Source organism: Gossypium raimondii, unplaced genomic scaffold, assembly GCF_025698545.1.
Source record: "Gossypium raimondii isolate GPD5lz unplaced genomic scaffold, ASM2569854v1 Contig00255, whole genome shotgun sequence".
Lineage (NCBI taxonomy): Eukaryota > Viridiplantae > Streptophyta > Magnoliopsida > Malvales > Malvaceae > Gossypium > Gossypium raimondii.
In genome coordinates, this window is record NW_026291356.1 from 348,231 (window position 1) to 374,459 (window position 26,229).

Consider the following 26,229-nt stretch of genomic DNA (forward strand, 5'->3'; position numbering starts at 1 on the left):
GGGTGCTTAGAAAAACCCTGTAAGTTAGAGGTTGAATAAAAAGTACGCTAGTTAGTCTACAAGAAAAAGATAGGTTAATTAGAACCCATTAACAAAGAGGGATACACCAGGTGATAAATGTGTTTGTCAAGATTAGTCCTCTTCAAGGGGAAAACTATTGAGAAAGTACCAGCCAAATGACTAGCTTCGTAGGAACTAACATAAGGGAGAAATCGTAAATACAGATAATCACTTTGATAATAGTCTACTAGGTATTAAAGTCCAATGCAGTCCATATAAGATAAAGATGTCACATTTACGAGCTTGGTATCTCGAATGAAGTGGATTATAAGGAAGTAATTCAATTGCTATCCATCCCAAGTGGGACTTAATTCGCTAGAGTGACGGGGGACCCTAATAGTTATCTCAATAGATAGAATGTCAGCAAACCCTTCGAGACTATAGTAAGATAAGGAGTCTGTCATATACTAAATAGATTTGGTATGACCGCCAAAGGGGAAACACACCCAAAGATCTTTAGGAGGGTAGGCCTAAGTGACTACCTTATAAGAACTAGAAAGAAGAATCCACACTAGGGATAAATGGAAGACAGAATGTAAGTAAAGGAAAGGGCAGAGTTCGTAGAGATGGGGAGACGTCCGAGAAACTGCCAAAACTGATCAAGTTTGATAGAATTTCCCAAGAGGAAATTGCCTCATGATCTATCTTCTAATAGATAGGATCGAGAATAAATTAGAGCCATTACGTTGGGTTTAAGAGAAATTTACCTGCACAAATAGGGAGTCAATTGCATTTAGTTTCCTTTATTTTTTTACCCTTGCAAGACAGGCTCTAAGTATAAAAAATCCAATTAGGAGACTCACTATGTTCATTTGGGACTTACAGAGGTTTGACTTGTAGTTGCAGGATTTGCGGAATAAGGAACTCGAGGATAGACCAAGCCAGACAGTGTTGGATCAAGGAGCTTCATTAGTTAAGTGTCATGCACATAAGAAGGGGGTACCTTTAGAGACTTCTCTACGGGAACGAAAATATTGTATCTATGTAGTCCCTTTAGAGTTCGGAGTTGAGATAATGAACTTTTAGTAAAAACTTTTTGCCTTTGTTGTAAATTTTTATAAATAGGTAATACAATTCCATCTTAAAATAATGAGTTCTGATTTGGTATATGAACCCGGTTCAATTGTGACGCTCCATACCTGGATTTGGTGAACGGTTCGGGTAAGGTGTTACAATGCTAGAATTGTAGGCGATTATGGATACAATGGTTTTGTTAACGACATTGGCGTGTAATATACTCTTACAAATGGAAGTGGTGCAAAAAATATTATTGGGGAAAATGTTGATGCATAGTATGATGGTGGAATAGATGACAGGGAATTTATTGATGAAGGTGCATAATTTGGTACTTGTGTGACAAACATGAGATTATTCGTAAATGCAAACCATACTGACCCGAAGGTACACCTATTGGTATATAATTCGAGGTTGGAGCCAATAATGATGAACTCGATGCATGTACTCCCGATCACAGCCTCATATGGGGTCGTGTTGGCCCTCTACGATGAATTTGTCCACTCATTTTCTCTTTCGACAATAGATATGGCTTACCATTAACTCTAAACCATGTCATGTAATCCAAAGACGTCGCCAAATCTAGTTTGACAATTTATTTGCATATAGGTAGAAAATTATACCTATGTGCCATAAGTTGATATATTTTGCATGGAATCTAGACTAATCTTCATCGGTCCTCCCCCACAAGTCAATTTTGTGAAGTTCATCGAGGTTTTGAGGTGAGGGTAGAATATTTTGCACAAAGCCAAACTAGTGCATCACTTGATTAGATTTATGCATCTCAATTGTTTCAAAAACCATCAATGGCACTTTGATGTGTTCAATATTACTAGTCGTCAAAAATTCAATCGGGATGCATTCTTCAATTCTTGGATCAAATATGGCATCCATTCAAACAGTAATAAAAAATTATAAATTTCATTATGTATCTAATAATAAATTTCAAATGCTTTCATAATTATTATGTAACTGAACAATTCAAAAATTAAACTTGGCTTGACCGTTAATCTAACAACAATTGAATATCTTCAAGCTCATTTAATATACCCATATGACTCGCATCATTGTTCTACCTATTCAAATAATATGTAATTATGAAAATATAGTAATGAAAAAAAATTTAATATAATGACTATATTATTAAATGATTCTTACTTTATTACGAGTAGAAATTAATAAGAGAAGTTTACTTGGGGACGTAAAAATGGTAAGCAATACCATGCCCATGACTGAAGGAGTATACATCCACCAATTTTAATTATTGGTGCTTTAATAGCCCGACACGTCTCTTGGTACAATGTAGTCCAAATAACTAATCCCCAACTAAGTCGCCTGGCTTCTTTTAGGTCGATTAGTTGTATGATCCACCTTAAATGTACCTTATTTCGAGATTTATCTAGCATTAGAAGACTCACGATCAACCTTAGTATAAATGCTCCAGCAAATTATTGTCTTTCTACCTCACTAGACGAGTTGTCGATATGTGAGAAATTCTCTTCTAACCATTTCATATCTATCTGGCTACCACTAAACTTGTTTGGCACATTGCCCAATAGTTGATGGCAAATTGGCCTCTAATCCTCAACGTGCACTACCCCCGTAACGACTGCCTCATCAACTGGTAGATCGAGTTGTAATGTTACATTCTCGAGTGTAATCATACACTTACCACACAGAAGATGAAATGTGTGTTTTGGGTCCCCATCTCTTTAGCAACACACTGATAAGTGTAGGCTCCAATTTAGTCCCATTGAGCATATGGGACACATGTAAGAATCTTACCTCATTCAAGTCTTGTTCTACAACATGTGGTACTCTCACACTTAAATTATGTATATATGTTTCAATAATTTGATCTTTGTCCTAATTATATAAACATAAAAATTAAAAAAATTAAAAATTATTAACAACTTAATAATGATATTAACAAAAATAAAATATTTAATCATATTAACAATTTAATAAGGATATAAACATAAAAATTAAAAAGTATATAAAAATATTAACAACTTAATAATGGTATTAACTAAAATAAAAATAAAATAATATTTTCTTACCATATGTAATTGTACACGGATATGTGTTTTGTAATCCAAATGAATCGATTACATTGATATTTTTAAATTACAGTAATGTTTATCAAATTAATTACGATTAATTAATTTAGAAAAATAAAATAAACCAAAATGTTATAATATTATTAAATTACCACTAAATTAATAATTTATTTAACATAAAAAATATTGTTAGACTTATTTAAAAATAAATAAATTACCTCATTTTATTTGAAATCTTTAAGATGATGAAAATCGAATAAAGGTATGGAATTACTAATAATTTGTAATTGAAAAGAAAATATTTTGGAACTTATTTAAAGATTAAGATAGAAAATTGAGAGAAAAGAGTTTGAGAATAAAAATTAAAAAAGTTGGATGAAAATGAAAGAAGAAAAATGATAAGGTGAAGGGTTTATATAGGGTTAGGATTTTCTAGTCATTAGGTTTTAATTTTTTTTTATAATATAGTTTCTAACTATTGTGATCCAACGTCTCCTTTTTATTATTATTTTTTTAAGAAGTTTGTGTATGGCACGCTTTTGCGTACGTGGCAGCTCCTACCCACAAAGTTAACCTATTTCTCTAAATTTGAATAAAAGTAGTTTATTTCTCTAATTTTTGTTCAAAAGTGATATTTTTGTCTAATTTTGTAAGTTGCATTTTTTTTTTACTTTTCTAGACTCGAAGAGGTAAACGGGTAGCCATAAAATGTATTATGTTTTCATGAGTGAGAATCGAACCCCTAACTATATAATTAAAGAATGAAATGAGTAACCACCATAATACGTCTTATAGTTTATTCAAACAATATTGACACTCTATACCAAAATGTGATATAATATGATAAAATTTTTTTTCATGAAATTGAGAATTGATTTCCAAAAATAGGGGGGGAGTGGGAGGCATTGGTTTGGGTAACTTTATGAGCTGCACCAAAGTAAGGAAGTGGAATTAAAATTCGACATTGAATAGCACAATGAAATGATATGACTTACTCTTGAGATACCAATAAATTAATTGGTAGGCAAAAGGCACTACCCTCCTCATCCAACCCATCCCTTTATTTTCTTGTTTAGGATAATAATTTTTGGACTTTCAACTTTATTAATTTTTCGTTTTTTTTATTTCTTAAATTTGTATTTTTATCAAATTATTTCAAAATGAATAGGAAATTTAGATTTGTTAATTTTGCTAATGTGACATACACGTGAATAAAGTGTCAATATTTAATTAATTTTTAAAATTTAAACATATTAAAAATATTTTTATACTTTTATACTTTTTAAATGATTTTAATGATTTTTAAAATAATTTTTAAAATCTTTTTGAATTTTTAAAATTTTAATATTAATTAAATATTGATGTGTCATTCACATGTATGTTATAAACCGTTAAGTTTTCATATATTTTAGGTAATTTGACAAAAAATACAAGCTTAAGGGTTAAAAAGATAAAAAAATTAAATGGAGAGCTAAAATGATATTTTTGTAAAGTTGAAATATCAAAAATCATTAAACCCTTCTTTTTTACCTTATAAAATTTTATATTATTCCTTCTCATAGCCTTTTCACAATATTTGATTAAAATATAAAAAAAAAGTAGCTACAATTTTCCAAATCAATTGGATGCTAGACTAGTTAAGTGTTAGAATAAATTTTTGTCACGAATATTCAATTTAGTTAGAAAATAATTAAAAATTATTATTTTATAATATTTAAAATTATTTATAACATATTTTTATATACTTCAATACACTTAAATTCACATATTTTTATTTTACTAATAATAGTAAGTCCTAACAAAGTATTACCATAGTCCAACTTTAGCCTTTAGTCAACTTCACATAAATAGTGGGTTTGATTTTTTTCCTCCACAAATCCCAACCCTAAGTTAAAATTGAGTAAGTAATTTAACCACGGTGTCTAAGGGTGGGTTTGGATGGGCGATTGGGTGCGGTATGGTGCGTTTAGTTTACTTTTTATCTCACGCTACAGTATCGCTACAGTATCTAATCTCACCGCCACCGCTGTTTTTACACTAATTGCAAGTAAATGCACTGCCAATCTAAACTCACCCTAAAGATGATTTTGTTCCCCTCCTGTTCTTTGCTTTATCACACAAACTTTCAACTATATGATTCCAACTCCAAGGAGATCTTTGAATAAAGTAAATTAAAACAAAAAATCACTTTATTCCTTTTTCTAAATTAATTAAGTAATTATGTAACATTATTTATTTTATACTAGTCTTAAATTAACCATTTCATTTTATTAAAAAAATAAAAAATTTCACAATTTTTATACTAATAATATTTATAAAATATGATTGTTGTATTTTATATTCGAATTGTATATATAAAATATTAAGTAAATTTAAAAAGTTTAAGCACAATTAAATATAGTATTAAAATAACAGTTGAACTCCATAAAATTAAATTTCTTAAAGTGTGAATCTCTTGTATGAGCTAAAGGGCAGTAAGGAGATCCCAGAAAGGGGAGCTGAAATCCTCAATATTTCCAACAGTCCAAATTCAAGTCACTAAGCTCTCCCTCACTTCATATGTTGTTAAGATTAGAATGAAAGAGAGGGACCCTTTAGGCATCATCCCACATGGGTGGCGTGGTTCCCCCAAAATTAAAATTGTGAAACTATATTTTGCTTCATCTTGTACCATAATCATTCATGTGAGGGGTCCCCTTATTCTTCTACTTTCACAATCATCACTAATTCAAATAAATTTACTTTTAAGCATCGTCTTATTTGAAATAAAATGTTTATATTGGTATTATTGATCACGACGGGTGGATTCTTTTTTATCAATCTTTAAATATTAATTTTAGTTCTAAGGGTCCAAATCTATGGCTAGTTCTCTACAACGACTTGTTTGGACTTTTCATATCCTAGGCTGCTTTAAAATATCAAAGATTTTAATGAATTTGTCTGTTGAACTAAAAAAGAAAAATGTTTTGAGTACATTTCTAACCATTTGACGAAAGGAATTGGAGATAAGGAGATAAAAGGGAAGAAGAAACCGAATTTTGGACCAACTTAATTTGAAAATTGATGAAATTCATTAAAACCTTCCAAATTAAAGTGATAGATATGAGGATTAGTATTTAAACATAAAATTGGTCCCAAGAAAAAGAAAACCCCATTTGATATGGACTCACTCTTAATTGCATTTTTTCCCTACAATATTTTAGGAAAAAATGTATCATAGAGGCCCTTATACTAATAGTTAGATTGAATTTTACCTCTTTATTAAAAAAATAAGTAAATTAGTCACTATACATTAGATCAAAGAGCATGTTCATCCTCTCTATTAAAAATTTCATCAACTTTTACTATTAAAAACTAGCGTGATCAATAGAATAACCAGACAATGATGCATGGCATGCCAAGTATACCTCATGCGACATATACTGACTAGTTTTTAATAGTAAAAATGGATGAAATTTTTAACAGAAGACTAGTTTACTCTTTTATCTAATATACAAAGACTAATTTTTCTCATGTTTTTAGTATAGGGGCAAAATGCAATCTAACCCCTATTATAGGGACTTCTATGATACTTTTATCAAAAAATAAAATTAAAATTGGTACTATATAAAGGGTAAAGCCGTGGAGGAGAATCCATAAGGAAATTAAGCCATAGATATCTACAATAATATAATTAAGGGATAAAACTAAAATATACTAACCTACTTTCTAAGGTAAAAGTAACGTAGAGGCACCATACTAGTGTTTAGATTACATTTTGTCTCCTCTACTTAAAATATACGTAAATTAGTCCTTAAACGTTAGATCAAAGAGTAAATTAGTCTTCTGTAAAAAAACTTCATCTATTTGTACTATTAGAAATTGAGGTGAGTGGCAAAATAACCAGATAATAACAAGTGGTATGCCATGCGTACCTCATGTTGGTGTATGGTGACTAGTTTTTAATAGCAGAAATGGATGAATTTTTTAATTGAAAAACCAGATTACTCTTTCATCTAATATACAACGATTAATTTACCCATTTTTTTAGTAGAATGTGCAAAATGCAGTCCAATAATTAATATAGGGGCCTCCGTGATATTTTACGGGCTTTGTAACTCTATTCATGACAGGTGTAAGACTCTTAGTCTAAGCTTTCGTGTATTTAGTTAAAAAAAGAAAAAAAGGATGGGATTAAGAATAAAGGAATATTAGTGTTTTTATAATGCAAAACATTGGATTCTATGATTACAAAAGCTATTAGTTAAAGCAAAACCAGCTGTTTTATATATAAGCAAAGATTAAATTTGAAAAAGAGAGAAAAGAAAAGAAGTGAGGGTAATGATGAAAGATTTGGGAGCGCTTCCAAGAGGTGGGCTTCCCTTCTCTCCTCTCCACACTCACTTTCTTTCTTCTAATTTCCTTTACTCTTTACAAATATCTTTCTCTCCAAAATAAAATATGATATTGATAATAGATGAAATGGTAAAGTGTTATTATTTTTAAATAGTAAAAGACGAAAACATTATTTTTTAAATAGATGAAATGAGCCTGTTAAGTAATTTTCTAACTGAGTTGGTGTCGAGTTCACTCGTGGCATCAACATAGTAAAACCTTTATATAACAATGATTATGGTACATCCATAATATGCGTAAAAACATAATTATGTAACAAAAATATTTATAAAATAATAGATGAGATTTTAGTTGAATGGTAAAATCTAGACATTGAAAACTTTGTAGGCATAGGTTTAAATTCCTATCATGTATATGTTTTTCTATTTTTATGTAAAATATATGAAATGGGAAAACATCTTCAAAATAATATAATTTATTTTATAAGGTATGATATAAATGATCCAAATTCTTTAAATATATAACATGGCATGGCTATGAAATGAGAAGCATTACTCTAAGTATAATATTTATAGGGTATTTTATGTTTATTAATGGGTTAATATATAGTGAGGTATTTGAACTTGATGATTTATATTTATTTGATAGTTAATCACTTAGAAATCTTAAGTTAAGTTGGTACTCTTTTGTTGGTGCCTTGCCAATACCGTTACATTTTTGCTAACAACCAAAAGAATTTGACACATGTCACAAAAATAATTTGAAAATTAAAAATTAAGAAATTTATTTTTATTTTGCAAGCATAATGAATCCAAACAAATGATTGTCTAAGTTCATTCTAAATGTTTTTAAAGTAATTTTGTATTTTATAATTTCAAAGATAACATCATTTAAAAAAATCATTTTAGATTTTTCTTGAATTTTAAGATTTTTATTTATTTCAACTGCACAATAAATACGGACAAATGATTATCGAGATACAAAGGTTTCGAAGATGTGTTTCTCTAATAATTTTATTTTTTATAACTTCAAAAATAATAATATAAAATATATTTAAAAATAAATTCCAATTTTATCACTTAAATTGTAATCATTTTAAAATATGGAATTTATTTTAAATTTATTGCTTAACTAATAAAAATATATTTTAAAATGGTTTATAATCATCTTTATTTTTAAAATCTCAAATAAAAATTAAATTCATTTTAAAATGATTTATCACTTAAGTAATAAAATTATATTTATTACTTTTTTCTATTATTTCTTCTCGAATTAATTGACATTTTATACAATTTGTTTCTTCAAACCTTAATTGTATTCTTTTGAAAGGCGAACCCAGAAAATTTTTTAGGGGTTCGAAATGAAATTTTAATTTTAATAGTCTATATCTTATAATTTTAAATAATTAAATTAAATTTTCATAATTTTATGGGGTTAAAATGTAAATTTACCTTTACTAATTTAAAATTTTAAAACTTTTAAAGGACCAAAACAACGATTTTCCATTTTAAGGCCAACCCCGGATTCGCGAATGAAAATATAATGATAAATTTTAGTAATATTATTTGTAGAATTTAAAGGTTCCCATATCAATGCACTAAATATTTTTGTGAAAACATTTAAAAGAAATGCTAAAGAGAAGGTAGAAATGTAAGCATATATTAATTATAAGGTCATCACCATGAATACAATGCACTTGACTTGTGAAACTGAAATTTACCCAGCAAAGCTAAGTCGTACTTCCAACGAAGTATTGCTTCCTTTTTCATTGTTCAACCAACAAGATATCTGTTCACCGAACAGATCAAATAAATTGACAATTAATAAAAATATATTATTTTAATCATTATATCATTATCCAACTTAACTCAATCCAATACCTAAGTGTCAACTAACAGTTAATTCGAATGGATTCATTGACATTTTAAAAGATGCACACGGCTGGGATTTTTCAAAAATAATTGTAGTAATCATCTAAGATATTATTACATCTTTGAACTACTGACTTTACAACCCCATACAAAATGTAATAAAAGATAGCTGCTGAAAGCCATTCCTCGTGTGCCTAAAACACAACCTACCCACTCTTTCCATCATCTCATAAAATGATGCCCAAACTGATCAAACCAACCAAAATCCACAAACCCAACTCTTCACACTTAACATTACAACAGGCCTGTGCTTCCAAATGGATTATTAGCATGTGGTTGACCAACAGGGGCCACTTGGTTCACCGGAAATGCCCCGAACCCTGTATCACCAAATGGATTTGATGGGCTCATCATCAACTGCTGCTGCTGCTGCTGCGGCTGCTGATAAGCAGGCTGGTAAGCACCAAAAGGATTGTTTTGTTGTTGAGCCATTGCTGCCATTTGCACTGCAGGTGGGGGAGCAACGTTATTTGACATGGCAAATGGGTCTTGTGCGTCAAATGGATTTGGAGCTGGTGTTCCATATGCAGGATGTTGAGCTCTATATGCTGCTTCATCATATAAGCTGTTGAGAGTGAGCGAGTCCAATCCACCAGCCTGAAAATTAGCAGCCACAAGTTTAATTAGGTAAGTTTGCTCGGGGTTCAGAAAGTCTTCAATGTATTTACACTCGTTTGGTATATAACAATCCAAAAACGCAGGGAGAAATAAAGATGATCACTTCCAGAGAAGTAAAACCAGAACTAACATGCCCTAATTCCAAAATTAACAAATAAGATTGGAGATAGTAAGGCAGTTCTCAAAAGTTATAAGTGAAGCCTCTCTTTGGCAATATTTCAACCAAATCCTAACCTTTCAATCATCACAAACCTTGGCCAGTAAAGTGCTATATTTCCCAATCAACAGCAACACATACGAACAGAATAAGAAGTTAAAGCACAGAAAGCGCATACCAATTGCCTATCAGTAGGTGCAGAAATATCGGTACTTGGTGTGGTGACAAGGGCAAGTTCCCATCCAGTAGGATCAAATTCCACAGGCTGACCAGCACTAGAATTAAATGTTGAAGCAGTACCTGCAAAATAAAACTTTTGCACCTTAGCTAATTGTGGTAATAGCAAAGACCATCAGGACAGCCATTAACTAAGGGGGGAAAAGAGAAAGAAAAAGAAACATAGTTTACCAGATTCAGTTGGTACTATGGCTAGAGCTAAAGCATTGCTTTCCTCAATTGCTGAGGCATCAGGTGCAGAATAATTCAATCCCTGAACCCACCAATACACAATAAAAAAAATGAAGTAGACAAATAGGATACCATTATGAAACTCCAAAAGAAACATTACCAATAAATCTCCAGTGTCCATGTTGGTCTGAGTTGGGGGAGGGGGAGGGGGAGCAGTCTCAACAGTGGAAGCTGCATCATTGTCATCAGCAGGAGCAGATGGCTCAGGTTCATCATTGGGTAATTTAGAATCTTCAGAAGGGCCTTCCTCAGGTCTGTATGTTAATTGAAGCTGTAAACAATGGACCATTAGTTCTATAGCATATACCAATATTTTTTTTTAAAGAAAAGAAAAGGGAAAGAACGAACAGAAAATGGTTTCAAAGATCCTAATATTGAGAAGCAAGTTTTATAAATCAACTTTGACATTACATTTGCAAATCGAAACTAATCATGTTCACTTTTCATCCTAGCTTATCTTTTAATCTAGTGATCTCTTGCTTTCATACCAATCTTTTATTCTTTTATTTCATGTTAGAAAGCCATCTCAAGCACCTTTCGTTATATTTCCCACAGTTTATTTTTTGTATCCTCACATAAGTACATGCATTTCTTTTCCTATACAATCACTCATTTGCCTCTTTATCCTCACTGCTGGGGTTTATTGATACTCTTTTTTTTTTTTTTACCTTTTTCACACAACAACCAAGTATTGACAGATTAAAGTGCGGCTGATCTAGACAATTTTCTCTTAAGTCAGCTAGAATCCTCTTGTTATAGAACAATACTAACAAGTCTCTTTTTCGATTTTCAAGATGATTTCCATGAGAATTTTTCATTTTCACCGATCTATTATGGATAATGAACTCCAACTATCACAAGGTCACCTTTCTCACAGTTCATGTCATACTCTTCAAACATAAAATTGTATGCGTTTCTAGTCTTAGAGCCAGTAGCATAATTATGCATTGAAGATTTTGCAGCTTCTCAAATATAGCTATATTGTATCCTCATGGTGAGAACTAGTCAGCAGTTCTAAAATATGGCGAAAAAAATAACCACAACTCAAATGTCATTCTGTCTTTATATGACCACATAGATCTATAATGTATGTAAGTGTGGTATCAGAAATATAGTGAGGAGTACTAACCAACGGTTCTGTTGGAACAGAAACCACACGTGGTGCCTCTCTAATATACTCTTCCATGGTAGCAAGAAAAGATTGTGGCGGCTGGAACAAGATTAGTGATGAATTAACATAAACAAGTATTGAACAAAAGATTCACGAAAGAGGCAACTCAAACAACAAACCACCTCCATAGAATCCATACCTCCCTGAGAACAGGAAACTGGAAGTTCCTAGCAAGTTCCAATCCTTTGCAAACTTCGTAGAAATCAGAAAGGCTATTAGCCTGCATCATAAACATTGAATATATTTTACTGAGCCACCATTGTGTTTAACTGTTGACACTGAGACGTCAAACAAGCCATGATTACCAACCAAGAAAGAATATAATCCAATAATCATAAAAGCAACTAATCAGATAAACATCTGATGAATTAAAAATAAAAATAAAAATTACATCTTCACCTGCTGACCAGCTCGCTTGTATACATCAAGAGCATTGACAGCCTCATGTCTTGGCATCTCAAAAAACTGCAATAATTTCCAACTTGAGCAGCCAGTTTGGAAAAAGAAAAAAGAAAAGCAAGTCTCAAACTAGGAAATTCTTCTATAAACAACATCAAATAAAAATGTTACCTTGTCAACAAGATTTATAATTCCATCATTAATAGCACAATATATTTTGAAGCTCTCCTTCAGCACCTAAAAATCGCAATACTGAGACGTCAAAATAATTTCAATGCAAAGCGCTTCCATTGTTAGGTTCTCATTATTATAATTATTCCTAAGGGAGACAGAGATCCTTAGGAGGAAGTGAAAAAACCATTTCCCACATTTTCTTTTAACAAACAAAGAAAAAACACTCATAATTTTTTATAGTGCAGAGGAAGGAGGTGTAGATACAAAATGGGTTTCAAAATAGTTTAAGGGGAAAATAATTCTACGAGATTTAAAGACAATTAAGCATTGCACACTGAAAATAATGAAAAGAAAAAGAAACTTCAAAGAGACATTTGAACTTTGAATTTAACAGAAGGAGAAACCAGGTCCTCCAGTAGAAAACTCAGAATAAGAAAGTCTAGATAAGAGTTAATACTTATGGTGCCCATTAATATCAAAATGATCACTTCAGTTGAAAAATTAGCAAAAGACAGCTGGATAGACACATTTTGGATGCGTACATAGTTTTTGGTTCAACTCTTACTGAGACATTCAAATTAATAATTTAACCTAATGAAAAACAGTAGTGATAAATTTGAAAGAAGATTTCAGGTACAGATAGATGAAACAAATACATAACCATGAAAGAGAGAGCCAACATACCAGAGCCAAAGCGTACTGTATAACATAGTTGCCTATAGCAGCACCTTCTGGCTGCAAGAGAGAAGAGAAAACTATTAACTTTCTAAATATGGTGAAAAATATGAATAAATAACAGCTTCTCAACATGTAGAGGAAACAAAACTCGAATTCTAAAAGATTGACATATAATAGAATACCCGGCAACCAATAAGACGGTGAAGCAACTGTTGCAGAGCAGGCAATTGTGTCAACAATTCTTCGCTGTCCAACTCCCGGGTTCTGCTGTAACCCTACCCATTAAAAAGAACAAAAGTTGCAGCAGGCCATGAGACCATAAAGGGTAAAAGAACAGCCTGTAATTTAATGGAACAAATATTCACAAAAAGAGTGATACCTTATCCTGCCCCTGGTCAGGTCTTGGTAGACGCTCAGCTTCAATGTCATACTTCAGAATCCTAAAACATTCAAGCCTCTCTTCCAAAAACAATGCATATGTACGTACCCAGGCAGAGCAATCCCATGCTGAAGGACATATACAGAAAGAGGAGGAGGAAGTAAGCAAATCAATCAGAAGTTATTACCGGTGACCAGAAAACACATAGGCAAAGGAGAGAGAGACTAAAAGATCACCGATAGGGCTAGAATCATCCTTGAAATTAGAAAGTTGGAGAATCCGTGCTCTCTGAGAGAAGTTTAAAAGTTCTTCTCTGAAAGTAGGATCACCTTCCCTCAATGCTCTATGGATAACTATAAGCGTTTTCAATGCAACCTATTGAATAATGAAAAAAAGAACAATTACAACATATGTTCGTTAACCCATATCAGAACAAGACCTTGACATTGGCAAATTGTAAACCATCAATGCAAGTTATTTTCTCCATTCATAACAGGTAATTATGAATCGGAGAAAGACTTAAGCAATTCAAAAACCATAAACATGCATTCTCATCCGTTTAACCATTTTGCAGCATAAACAACTGCAGCAACATCCTTCCAAGTTGCAATCTAGTAGTATGCTGCAACATTTCAGCATGTCTAGAAACCATAGTTGCAAACAGAAACTATTCCAAAAAACAGAAAAAAAAAAAAAAAAAGCACACAATTGTAGATTAACATAGCTCAACCAGATGAAACAGAATTCATTGTCCACAAAAGTTTCTTAAGGTTATAGCATAGGCATTGCACTGGAATCTAGTATCACTACGTAGCATATTGAAGATTGCACTCTTCTTTGAATATTACAACAAAACATTCCACATGATGCAGTGTATTGCCAAATTCAATTACATATCGACACTAATAAAATTGACGGTTGGAAATCTAACATAATATACAAGCGATAAAGCAATAAGAAACTACTTCAACTCTGAAAACATGCATATCAATCTTATGACCTGAAAACCCCTACATCATCCTCATCATCCTATTAAACATCGATTCGAAACCAAATTGAAACATAAGTCCAGTTAAAAAAGATTGTAATCATAATAGAAGTCAGTGAATTATACCGTCCAGTTATGAGTCTTGGTCAATCTGCGGCCAAGAGCATGAATGCAATAAGCAACATCTGCTCGAGGCCGAATCGCTGATGTCGCAATGAAGATTTCTATTAAAAAAAAAAACCTCAAACTAAATCGTCAGATACCCAACCCAGAAACCGAAAACTCAACGAAATGAAATTGGATCCGTAAATTCACATTTAAAAATCCAAAAACAAAAAGGAAAACTCACTTCTAAGATGCCTTTCTTTTGGAGGACACTCGACATGGTTGGTAGCTTTGACTACGGCCACATCCAAATCCTACTTATAAATGTTCCAAAAATAAGCAAAGCAAATCCAATTATTAAAAAAAAAAATCTATACCGACTAAATATAGAGAAAGAAATAAGATAACTTGCAAGAGAGAGAGAGCGAGAGAGAAAAGTACCGCATAATCGCTGTTGACATGAGCGAGTCCGACTTTGGTGGTATCTTTAAGGGCACCATAAGCTTTTCTCCATGTTTGAAGAGTCGCCATTTTGTACCCTCTTTAACCGCTGAGATCGCTCTACCACTTTTATTTATTTAATAATGACGTGTTTGCTTCACACTTGATTTTCCTTTCTTTTCTCTCTCAGCGAACCGCAGATGAAATAATCAATCGAAGGGCAAAGAAAAAAATTAGAGAGAGAGTAATCCAAAAGATGAAGTGTCGCTCAACGGTGATCAGTTCTTTGATTGACGCTTCTCTGTGAACTGTATAACACCTTTTCTTTTTTGGCGAAGAAGGGATCTTTTGGCGTGAGATTGGAGGCTGTTTGGCAATTGGCGGCCCCGCTTTGGTTATGCTGTCATTTTTATTATCATTATTTAAATTTAAAAATTCTTTTTTTTTATAATAATGTTTTTAATTTGAATCGCATGTGTTTCTAGACTTTCATTCTTAATTTGGAGAGAATTATTCAAGTTGTTGAAGTTTGACTTTGTTTTTTTTTTTTAAACTTTTGACTATTAACTCCAATTAAATAGTTTGTTTTGTCAACTTTTCAATTCAATCTTTTATACAACATTATTTCATATTTATATTCAATTTATAATTTGTGCAATTACAAACTCCAAAGATTCAAACCTTTGAATTGTGTCCACATTGTTTAGTTGACAGTTGGTTACTTGCAATGTTATTTAAAAATATAGAAATTTAACATGCCAAGGAGTGATTGGCTCAATGGTAACGATGATGTTTAAATTGTAGGGAGTTTTTACAGCGTAATGTTTTCTGTTTCTGTTTCTGTTTCCTGATTCTGCTTTCTTATCTACTTTTCTAATTTCCTTTTCCCTATGTTAAGTTTCTAGAATCAATTTTATTGGTCTTCATTCTCACAAAGATTTTTAACTTCTTTTGGAACCCACATTCTTGTTTCTTGATTCAATCTTTTCATTCTGTCTTTTCTTTTTCCTTTCTAACCAATTAATGGGGTTCCATGTTTCTTAACCTCCTTCCTTGTTATGCTTTCTTTCTCCTCTTCTGTCTCTTCCCATTCCTAATATTGAAAACACCCTTCTCCTTATCCTCCTTATAAAAGGATTAAAGTTTGTTTATTATGTATTTCCTTCTCAAATCTGGCCTCTTCTTCTAATCTTGTTTCTTGTTTGCAAACAAATAACAACATCTATATTCCTCCTCATAAAAGAATGAACATGGATTTTCCTTTTTTATACACATGCAAGTAGTAGTTCCAACTCAGATTCTACAAGTGAAGATAACGAAGAATAAAGGGACTTCTTCAATCTTGTTAGAGAGGCTCCTAGGAATACACATTCAATTACGTGTGGACATTGTTGCTAATAACCATGCTTACTAACAAAGAACCCTCTTTGCTTACCTTAATGATATTTGAAGATTTGCTGACGTGGCCTCGATTTCTTGACGTAGCGCGTTACGGGGGACGTGATTTTAGGGTTTAGAGTTTTTAGGATTTTGTAGAAAAAAGTAAACAAATAAGTCGCGCCTACGTTTACGCACTTTTGCTACAGTAGGTCCTGGAAGATATAATTTCGAGTTGAAATTTTTGAGAAAATAGTATAAAATCGCTTCTAGCAGAATGCTATTTGAGAAGAATTTGTGAAATCGCGCCCTTGTGGACGCGCTTTTGCTACAGTAGGTCCTGGAAATTGAGAGGAAATTTGAGAGAGGATTAGTTTGTGAAAAAAAAGGGGTGGGGGTATTTATAGTTTTTTTTTACCGTGGGGAGGCAACGGTCAAATTTTTGACCCGTTACGTTTCACGCTGGCAGAAAGTCAAGTCAGCCACGTCGGTAGCGCTTGTCGACGTGAAACAAATCGCCCCCTCGTGGACGTGATTTGTTACCACGTCATCAAAGCGCACTGACGTGGCCGCGATTTCCTGTCACGTCCCTTGACATCGCGCTGACGTGGACGCAATTTACTGAAAAAGGCCCATTCCAGTAAATAATAAAATACCTGGCCCATTTCGGTAATTTTAAAAAAAATAGGCTTTTTTTGGTAAATTGCCCTTCTATTTCTATTTCTGTTACCTGATTCTGCTTTCTTATCTACTTTTCTAATTTCCTTTTCCCTGTGTTAAGTTTCTAGAATCAATTTTATTGGTCTTCATTCTCACAAGGATTTTTAACTTCTTTTAGAACCCACCTTCTTGTTTCTTGATTCAATCTTTTCATTCTGTCTTTTCTTTTTCCTTTCTAACCAATTAATTGGGTTCCATGTTTCTTAACCTCCTTCCTTGTTATGCTTTCTTTCTCCTCTTCTGTCTCTTCCCATTCCTAATATTGAAAACACCCTTCTCCTTATCCTCCTTATAAAAGGATTAAAGTTTGTTTATTATGTATTTCCTTCTCAAATCTGGCCCCTTCTTCTAATCTTGTTTCTTGTTTGCAAACAAATAACAACATCTATATTCCTCCTCATAAAAGAATGAACATGGATTTTCCCTTTTTATACACATGCAAGTAGTAGTTCCAACTCAGATTCTACAAGTGAAGATAATGGAGAACAAACGAACTTCTTCAATCTTGTTAGAGAGGCTCCTAGGAATAGACCAAGACGATGACCTACCATTCAATTACGCGTGGACATTGTTGCTAATAACCATTGTTGACACCATTTTTTTGTTAAAACGGGGTCGACTTGGATTTTGAAAAAAGAATGAAAACGGGAGTCGCCACCAATTTTTTTTGATGAGGTGTGATCGGGTCACCTCGAAAAGTGGTTGTTTTTAATAAATGATTTAATTTTTATTAAAACAACGATTTTGGTCTACGAAATTCAGAAAACGAGTTCGGGAGTCGGTTACACACGAGGAAGGATTAGCACCCTCGATACGCCAAAAATTGGTACCTAGTTGATTAATTAGTGTCTTAGTGTCGAAAATTGAAAATTTGAAGAGTTTTAAAAATACGATCCTTAAAAGAAATTCTGATCACGTGAATTGAAATATAAGATTCTCTTGTTCCGAAGGAATATCACATCCAGCACGTTAGGACACGATACTCTAAACCATCGAAACCAAGATCACCTTATAGTTTAATGAAACCATACTTTGAAGTTTTAAGAGGATATTTGGCTATTTAGTCAAACGAGAAATCGAAACCCAGCACGTTCGGGCACATTTCCTCGATTTTCCAAACGCGAAGTATTGCCTTATTTTAAAAGTTTAAAAAGGATATTTGGCTATTTGGTCAAACGAGAAGTCGAAACCCAACACGTTAGGGCACATTTCCTCGATTTTCCAAACGCGAAATATTGTCTTATTTTAAAAGTTTAAAAAGGATATTTGGCTATTTGGTCGAACGAGAAATCGAAACCCAGCACGTTAGGACACGTTTTCTCGATTTTCCAAACGCGAAATATTGCCTTATTTAGAAAAAATTTCTTTTTTGAATAATGACCACTTGAACGAGGTGCACTTGTTTTATGAGAAAATAAAACGGTTTATTATGGGTGTATACAAATCGAACGTAACTTTGAAGCGATGAAATGAAATAAAACGATAATATAGAACATGAAATGACAATTCACGAATAAAATATCACGTTAATAAATGGCAATAATGTGAAAACAAATTAACAAATTACACATGCATAATGATAATAATCATACCACATGCATCACTTTAACATACCAATATTAATAACCCGAGTAAACGAAATAATCAAGAACAATTTTATGTAGCTAATAATATAAGACAAGTAATTTATGAAATCAATTCAAATGAATGGTGAATATCTCAAGCAAACAAAATATGAAACTTAAAATGAAAAATACTAATATAGTTTGAAATAAATAAATAAAAGAACACAAAACAGTATTCTTTTTCTTTATTAAAAATAATATATAAAAATAAAGGGCAATATAGTAGTTTAAAACAAATAATGTAATACAAAAAAATCAAATAAATATTATGTGAAACATTTAAAATAACTATGTAAAACTTAAAATGCATAATAATAAAAGAAGAGCTCTAAACAAAACAAATAAATTAATTAATTTTTTTAAAAAAATAAAATAAATTAATTAAATGGAATAAGGATGGAATTGAAAACGGACCCAAAATTTGGGGTTCAAATCGTAAATAAATTAAAGAGGGTGACGAGGTACTGAAACAAAATGCGCTGAAGCGGAAAGGGACTTCCAGGGAAATATTCCCCAGCCCTAAAACGCAGCGCTTCAGCGAGGATTAAAATGAATCAGCATGAAATTTATGGACCAAACTGAAAGAATAAAAGGGGGAGATTACACTGCACTATAAAAGCAGAGGGGCTGAACGCGCAAATTGCCTCTCCAGGCAAAACACGCGGATCCCAGCCATGTAGCGGGTCGGGTCGCGAGTCAGAGGTCCAAAACGACGTCGTTTTGGCCTCTGAACCCCACCCCCAAAACGGCACTGTTTTACTTATTTATTTAAGTCAGATTTTTTTCTTCTTTCTCAAAAAACAACATCAAAAATTTCTCAATCCCTTCCCCTTTTCTCCGGCCGATAGAGCCACCGTCCGTCCGTCATGTCCACCGGCCGACGACGGCGGTGACCACCGTGTACGGCGGCCGGATTCCCAAAAAAAGCCATTTCGATCAAAACGACCTCCCCAAGCCCGATTTGAAGCCGAAACCTCCAAAAATCAGGCGAAAATGCCCGAAATAGCTGAAGACCCTTCGACTTCTGGCCACCTTTCATCGGAGGTGGTTACCTCAGGCGTTCTTACGGAGGAGCACCGCCCTCAGGTACGGCTCCTTTAAACCCCTTTTTATTTCTACGTTTTTTATTAAAAAGATTTATAAAAATAATAATAAATAAACAAAAAGAAAAAAAGAAAAAAAAGGGAAAACGAACAGAAAATAATAAGATCTAAATCAACCTTTTCAATATTTTTGTGTTGCTTTTCTAATTTCCAGTGTTCGTAAAAACGAAGAAGAAGAAGTACAAGCAGTGCTTGGGGATTTTATAACCCGAATTACAAGTCTCTCTATTTCTATTTTTTTTGTCTTTTTGCCATTTACTGTTACTGTTTCTTGTTGTGTTCATTTTTGCAGATGTCAGGCGGCGCGAAGGGCATGCGAGGCGGCCACGTGTGGTGCCGAAACTGGGGCAGAGGCTCATGCGGCGCCCTAGGGCTTCCCTCTTTGCCGAAAAACTTTTGTTTGTGGGCTAGGGTTTTTTAATTTTCTTTTGGGCCAGTTGGGTTTATTTAATTTTGGGTCTGGTTTTTGGGTTTGTAAATGGACTGTTAATTTTGGGTTTATTATTTGGGTTATTTTGTTGGTATGGGCCCGGACAAAAATGGGCTCTTACAACCATGCTTACTAACAAAGAACCCTCTTTGCTTACCTAATGATATCTGAAGATTTTCTATAAGGCCACTTTAGCAATTTATAGATAATTCCTAACATCTTAGAGGACAAGTTATTGTTTATTGATGTTAAATTTAGTTGGTCATTTTGTTGGTTAGTACATAAATAAATAGTAGAGTAGGGAGGAAAAAGGAGATAAAAAAGAAGAGTATCCTGAAAGCAGAGACCCCTAAAGAGGGTCTTTAGAAATGTATATAAGGGGGTTTCAGGTCAGATTTTGGGTCACCAGAGCGAGTGTAACTTCGAGTCAAGTTATGATATATTTTATTATAATTCTATAACAATTTGTCCCCCACCTTATCCAAGAATACTTATAAAGTGATTCTTCTTGGACAAATTTAACACGTGCAACATGTAATTAGGGGCTTAATACGTAAGTTTTAACTTGAAACTTTATTAAGTAAAATTTATTGTTCGGCAGTGTGGTACAAAAGTTAAAAGGTTATTGAAGAAATGATTTTAAGGAAATGAATCGTATTATAAATATTGCGAATTGTATTTACAAAAATGTTGCAAAATGTATTATAGAATACCACGAATTATAATTGCAGAAATGTCATTAATTGTATTGTAAAATTATTGCAAACTGTATTGTAATCCATAATATTTTGAAAATAGTGTATGCAGCAAGTCGTGATTGTAAATCAACGGGCCGCGAGATTTGTAAAATCCCGTAAGTAGAAGGTCGTGATTGTCAATCAGCGAACCATGAGATTCATAAATTCTCGTAAGTAAAATGTCATGACTGTAAATCAACATACCACAATATTTGTAAAACCACGTAAGTAGAAGGCCATGCTCCTAAATCAATATACCGTAAGACTCGTAAAATCCCATAAGTAAAAGGTCGTCAACGTAAATAGCGGGTCGCAAGATTCGTAAAATCACATAAGTAGAAGGTCGTGATCGTAAATCAATGAAGCATGAGATTCATAAAATCCCATAAGTAGAAGATTGTGATTGTAAATAAGTGGCCCATGAGATTTTTAAAATCCCGTAAGTAAAAGGTCGTGATCGTAAATCAAAGGACCACGAGATTAATAAAACCCCGTACGTAGAAAGTTGTGATCGTAAATCAGTGGACCGCGAGATTCGTAAAATCCTATAACTAAAAGGTCGTGATTGTAAATCAACTGAAGCTCTTTAGAAAGTTCCTTGTTTTTCTGAGAAGATCGATCCATTTCAAGCCACATTTCAGAAGTATAGTGAAAAGAACTAGCTTCAGCCACACAAAGGAATTGTAACAAAGTTGATTCATCTATTCTCCTTCTTTCAAGGTCAGTTTTGAGTTCTTCCTCAACATGGCTATATGCATAATCTCTAACATCTAACTTGCTCTGAAAGGTAGAGTGGTCAGTTTTGAGTTCTTCTTAAACACGACTAGATTCGTAAAATCACGTATGTAGAAGATTGTGATTGTAAATCAGTGGATCGCGAGATTCGAAAAATTCTGAAAGATAAAGGTCGTGATTGTAAATCAACTGAAGCTTTTCAATATTTTCCTTGTTTTTCTGAACAGATCAATCAAATAAAAGCCACATATCAGATGTATGGTGAAGAGAACTAGCTTCTGCTTCACAAAGGTAATGTAACAAAATTAATTCCACTATCCTCTTTCTTTCAAGGTTAGTTTTGAGTTCTTCCTCAACACACATATATTCATTATCTCTAGCATATAACTTGCTTTGAAGGGCAGATAGGTTAGTTTTAAGTTCTTCCTTAACACACCTAGATTCGTAAAATCCCGTAAGTAGGAGGTCGCGATCGTAAATCAACAGACCGTGAGATTCGTAAAATCCTGTAAGTAAAATGTCATGATCGTAAATCAACGGACTACAAGATTCATAAAATCCCTTAAGTATAAGGTCATGATAATAAATCAACGACCCATGAGATTTGTTAAATCCCATAAGTAGAATATCGTGATTGTTACTTAGCGGACCGCGAGATTTGTAGAAGGTCGTGATAGCGAGTTATGAGATCCATATAATCCAGTAAAAGGTCGTCATCATAAATCAACTGACCGCGAGTTTCGTAAAACCCCGTAAGTAGAAGGTTGTTATTGTAAATCAATAGATCGTGAGATTCGTAAAATCCTGAAAGTAAAAGGTCGTGATTGTAAATCAGTTAAAGCTTTTCAGAAATTTCCTTATTTTTTTGAGCAGATCGATCCATTCCAAACCTCATTCCAGATGTATGGTGAAGAGAACTAGCTTCAGCCACACAAATGAATTTTAACAAAATTGATTCCTTTATCTTCTTTCTTTCAAGGTCAGCTTTGAGTTCTTCCACAATACGCATATATTCTTCATCTCTATCATTTAACTTACTTTGAAAGATAGAGAGGTTAGTTTGGAGTTCTTCCTCAAGATGCCTAGATTTGTAAAACCACGTAAATAGAAGGTTGTGATCATAAATTTGCGGACCAAGAGATTCGTAATATCCCGTAAGTTAAAGTTCGTGATCGTAAATCAACAGACCACAGATTCGTAAAATCTCGTAAGTAAAAAGTCATGATTGTAAATCAGTGGATTGAACGATTCGTAAAGTCTCATAAGTAAAAGGTCGTGATTGTAAATCAACTAAAGCTTTTTAGAAAGGTCCTTATTTTTCTGAGAAGAACGTTCCATTTCGAGTCTCATTTCAGATGTATGATGAAGAGAACTAGCTTCAGCCTCACAAAGGCAATACTACAAAATTGATTCTATCCTCCTACTTTCCAGGTCAGTTTTGAGTTCTTCCTTAACAAGCCTATACTTATCATCTCTAGCATCTAACTTGCTCTAAAGGGAAGAGAGGTCCATTTTGATTTCTTCCTTAACACGCTTAGATTCAAAAAATCACGTAAGTATACGGCCGTGATCGTAAATTAGTGGATTGTGAGATTCATAAAATCCATAAGTAAAAGGTCGTGATTGTAAATCAACTGAAGCTCTTAAGAAAGTTTCTTGTTTTTCAAAGCAGATTGATCCATTTCAATCCTCATTTAAGACGTATGATGAAGAGAACTAACTAGCTTCAGCCTCTCGAAACAAGAAAATATACATATTTTTCATGCCCTTTTTAACTCAAATTCAAGCAGTTTCGGTAAAATTCTTATCGAAAAATATATAATTATTATAAAATAATTAAATTGCACTCAAATTATAAACATTTTGAATTTTAATTCATTTTATATCAAATTTTGATTAATTTTGATTGTTTTCAACAGATTTGCATAAAGGGCGAAAAATTGCTCGGCGAAAAATTGCTCAGCAAACACTGCTAGAAGCGCAAAACCGAGAAGCAATTTTGAAGCATCAAGGTGAATTAATTTTTTAGCCTAAGAAGGTCCAAATTATGTGTATTAATTCATAATATAATTAATTTTAAATTAAATCCAATTTAATTTTGGTTAAATAAATTATTATTAATTAATTATGAAAAGTGGCCCAGTTAAGCTGAACCGAAAAAATCGATCCAATCGAGCACTGGGTAGCCCAATACTGTCTCACATGCTGACCCAATTAGCTTATTTGGCTGATTATTTTTCTTGCAAAATAGCCCTTGAAGACTCCTTCAAATTGCATTCAAACCCTTGCACTATTTATGCCTTTCTAGATTTTCCCCTACCTTAAAATAGCAAGTTTGAAACCTTCAAACTTGCCACATGTGTGGGCAGCCATGGGGGGACTCTATGGCTGCTGATTTTTGCTAATTTTAGCAGCCATCCCAACCTATAATACCCCCCTTTGCTGCTCACTTCAAATACACCTCAACCTTTCTCATCTCTTCACTTCTCTTTCATTTTTCTCTATTCATTCCTTTCCATTATTCTTCATTTTCTTCCATTTTCCCTTGCCGATTTCACCTCTTGAAAAAGAGTCATCCATCCACCATTTGGAGCAGCATTCAAGTGTTCATAGAAGCCTCGGTTCAATAAGAACAAGTGGAGAAGAAGAAGCGGAACAAACTAGTCAAGCCTCGGAGAAACACCAGATTTGATTCTTGTTTCTTATCATTTTTAATTTTATTGTTGTTGTTATGAACATGTCCATGAATAATTGTGATGTTGATATGTTTAATTTAATTAATATGACTTAAATTCAATTCGTGTTAGGTTGATTGCATTTCGTCTACTGGAGTTATTAATTTTTTTTTGTGTTGTTATAGGCCTCGGTAAAATGTTTGATTAAGTAAAACCATGACTAAGTTATTCTTGCATTACAATTGTAAGGTAACTAATAAATTAATTATTTAAACGGATTGAAATTGTAATTAATTGACACGATACTCAATAAGTGCATGTTTAATCATCTACTTGAGTTATTAAAATTGTGTTTGTGTTGTTATAGGCCTCGGTAAGATGTTTGATTAAGTAAAACCATGACTAAGTTATTCTTTCATTGCAATTGTAAGGAAACTAATGAACTAATTATTTAAACGGATTGAAATTATAATTAATTGACATGATACTCAATCAGTGCATGTTTAATCATCTAAGGTAGCTGAGGGTTAAATTAGCAACGGTATCTAACGATACATTAGCCTTGCATAACTTGCAATATTATTGTGATTAAACTGTTTCAAGGTGGAAATACATTGTTACCTCACGTAATCTTTTATGTGCTTATGAGATTGAATTAATTGTTTGAATTGGCATAGAGATATGTACAAGAGATTATTTTAATTTCATAAGCATGTGTGTGCATTAACACATTTGCTTATTAAAATTTGTTTAATCAGTTGAATTGACATAGAGATATAGTCAAGAGATAAATGGATTTCTGTAGTTAAGTATGCTCATAAGTCAGCAAATTACCTAGTTGCCGTGAATTTATTCGTACCAACATAAACATTGGTTTAATAATTCTAAGTTAAGAAATGTAATGAATCTAGCACAATTATGTCATCTTGATTAAAATTATTTTTTGAAATCGTGCATTAGAACCTTTTATTTTATTTTTATTTAGTTAAAATATTAGTTTTAATCACCTCCTCAAATCAAAATATTTTTCTTCACCAAAGTGTTCTAAAATTGCATTCATAAATAATTCTTTTCACAGTCCCTGTGGGTACGATAAGTTGACATTTACTTGTCACTTTATTACTTGTTACGATTGTGTACACTTGCACATTTCCGTTGTTCCAAGTTTTTGGCATTGTTACCGGGGGACTATTTTAAAAAGTCATTATTTGTGAATTTGTGAATTTGTGAATTTTGCATTTTGATTTATTTTTCTGTTCAATTTTAACTTAATTAATTTTTCTGTGTTTATTTTAGGTGTTTATGAGTATTGATTGAATTATCGATTTACTCCCTGTAGACCCTAAAATTGAACAAACTTTTTGACAGCGAAGAAGACAAGCAAGTCAGAGAAGGACCGAAGAGATGAACCTTAAAAATTTGAATCAAGGAAACGGAGCAAACCCTGTTCAAAATCCTATCCTTATTGCTGATGATAGGGATATAGCTCTAAGATAGTATGTCGTGCTAGTGTTTCATGATCCTAATTCGGGTATTAGGAGACCCGAAATCGAGGAACAATAATTTCGAGCTAAAGCCAGTCATGTTCCAGATGCTTCAAATAGTGGGCCAATTCAGTGGAATGCCTACCGAAGATCTTCATCTTCACTGAAGACTGTTTATGGAGATGAACGATTCTTTCAAGTTAGCCGGAGTACCCGAAGATGCACTACGATTGATGTTGTTCCCATATTCGCTAAGGGACAAAGCTCGAGCCTGGTTGAACTCATTGCCACCAAATTCTATTTCCACATGGCAAGAGTTAGTAGAAAGATTCCTCATGAAGTATTTCCCGTCTAGCAAGAATGCT

The 26,229-nt window shown here is 32.9% G+C and overlaps 1 protein-coding gene across 1 annotated transcript; it reads right to left on the reverse strand.

Annotated features, from left to right (window-relative positions):
- Positions 1 to 9,385: 9,385 nt before the first annotated feature.
- Positions 9,386 to 15,364, reverse strand: LOC105794403 (putative clathrin assembly protein At2g01600). Its single transcript, XM_012623565.2, has 15 exons — positions 14,979 to 15,364; positions 14,782 to 14,851; positions 14,559 to 14,656; positions 13,681 to 13,819; positions 13,445 to 13,572; positions 13,248 to 13,340; positions 13,072 to 13,122; positions 12,385 to 12,450; positions 12,214 to 12,279; positions 11,954 to 12,034; positions 11,773 to 11,853; positions 10,744 to 10,914; positions 10,584 to 10,665; positions 10,354 to 10,475; positions 9,386 to 9,997 (listed from the first exon to the last, which is right to left on the reverse strand). The coding sequence occupies exons 1-15, from the start codon at positions 15,066 to 15,068 to the stop codon at positions 9,635 to 9,637; spliced, it is 1,701 nt and encodes a 566-aa protein (XP_012479019.1). The 5' UTR covers positions 15,069 to 15,364; the 3' UTR covers positions 9,386 to 9,634.
- Between the last annotated feature and the right edge of the window lie 10,865 nt (positions 15,365 to 26,229).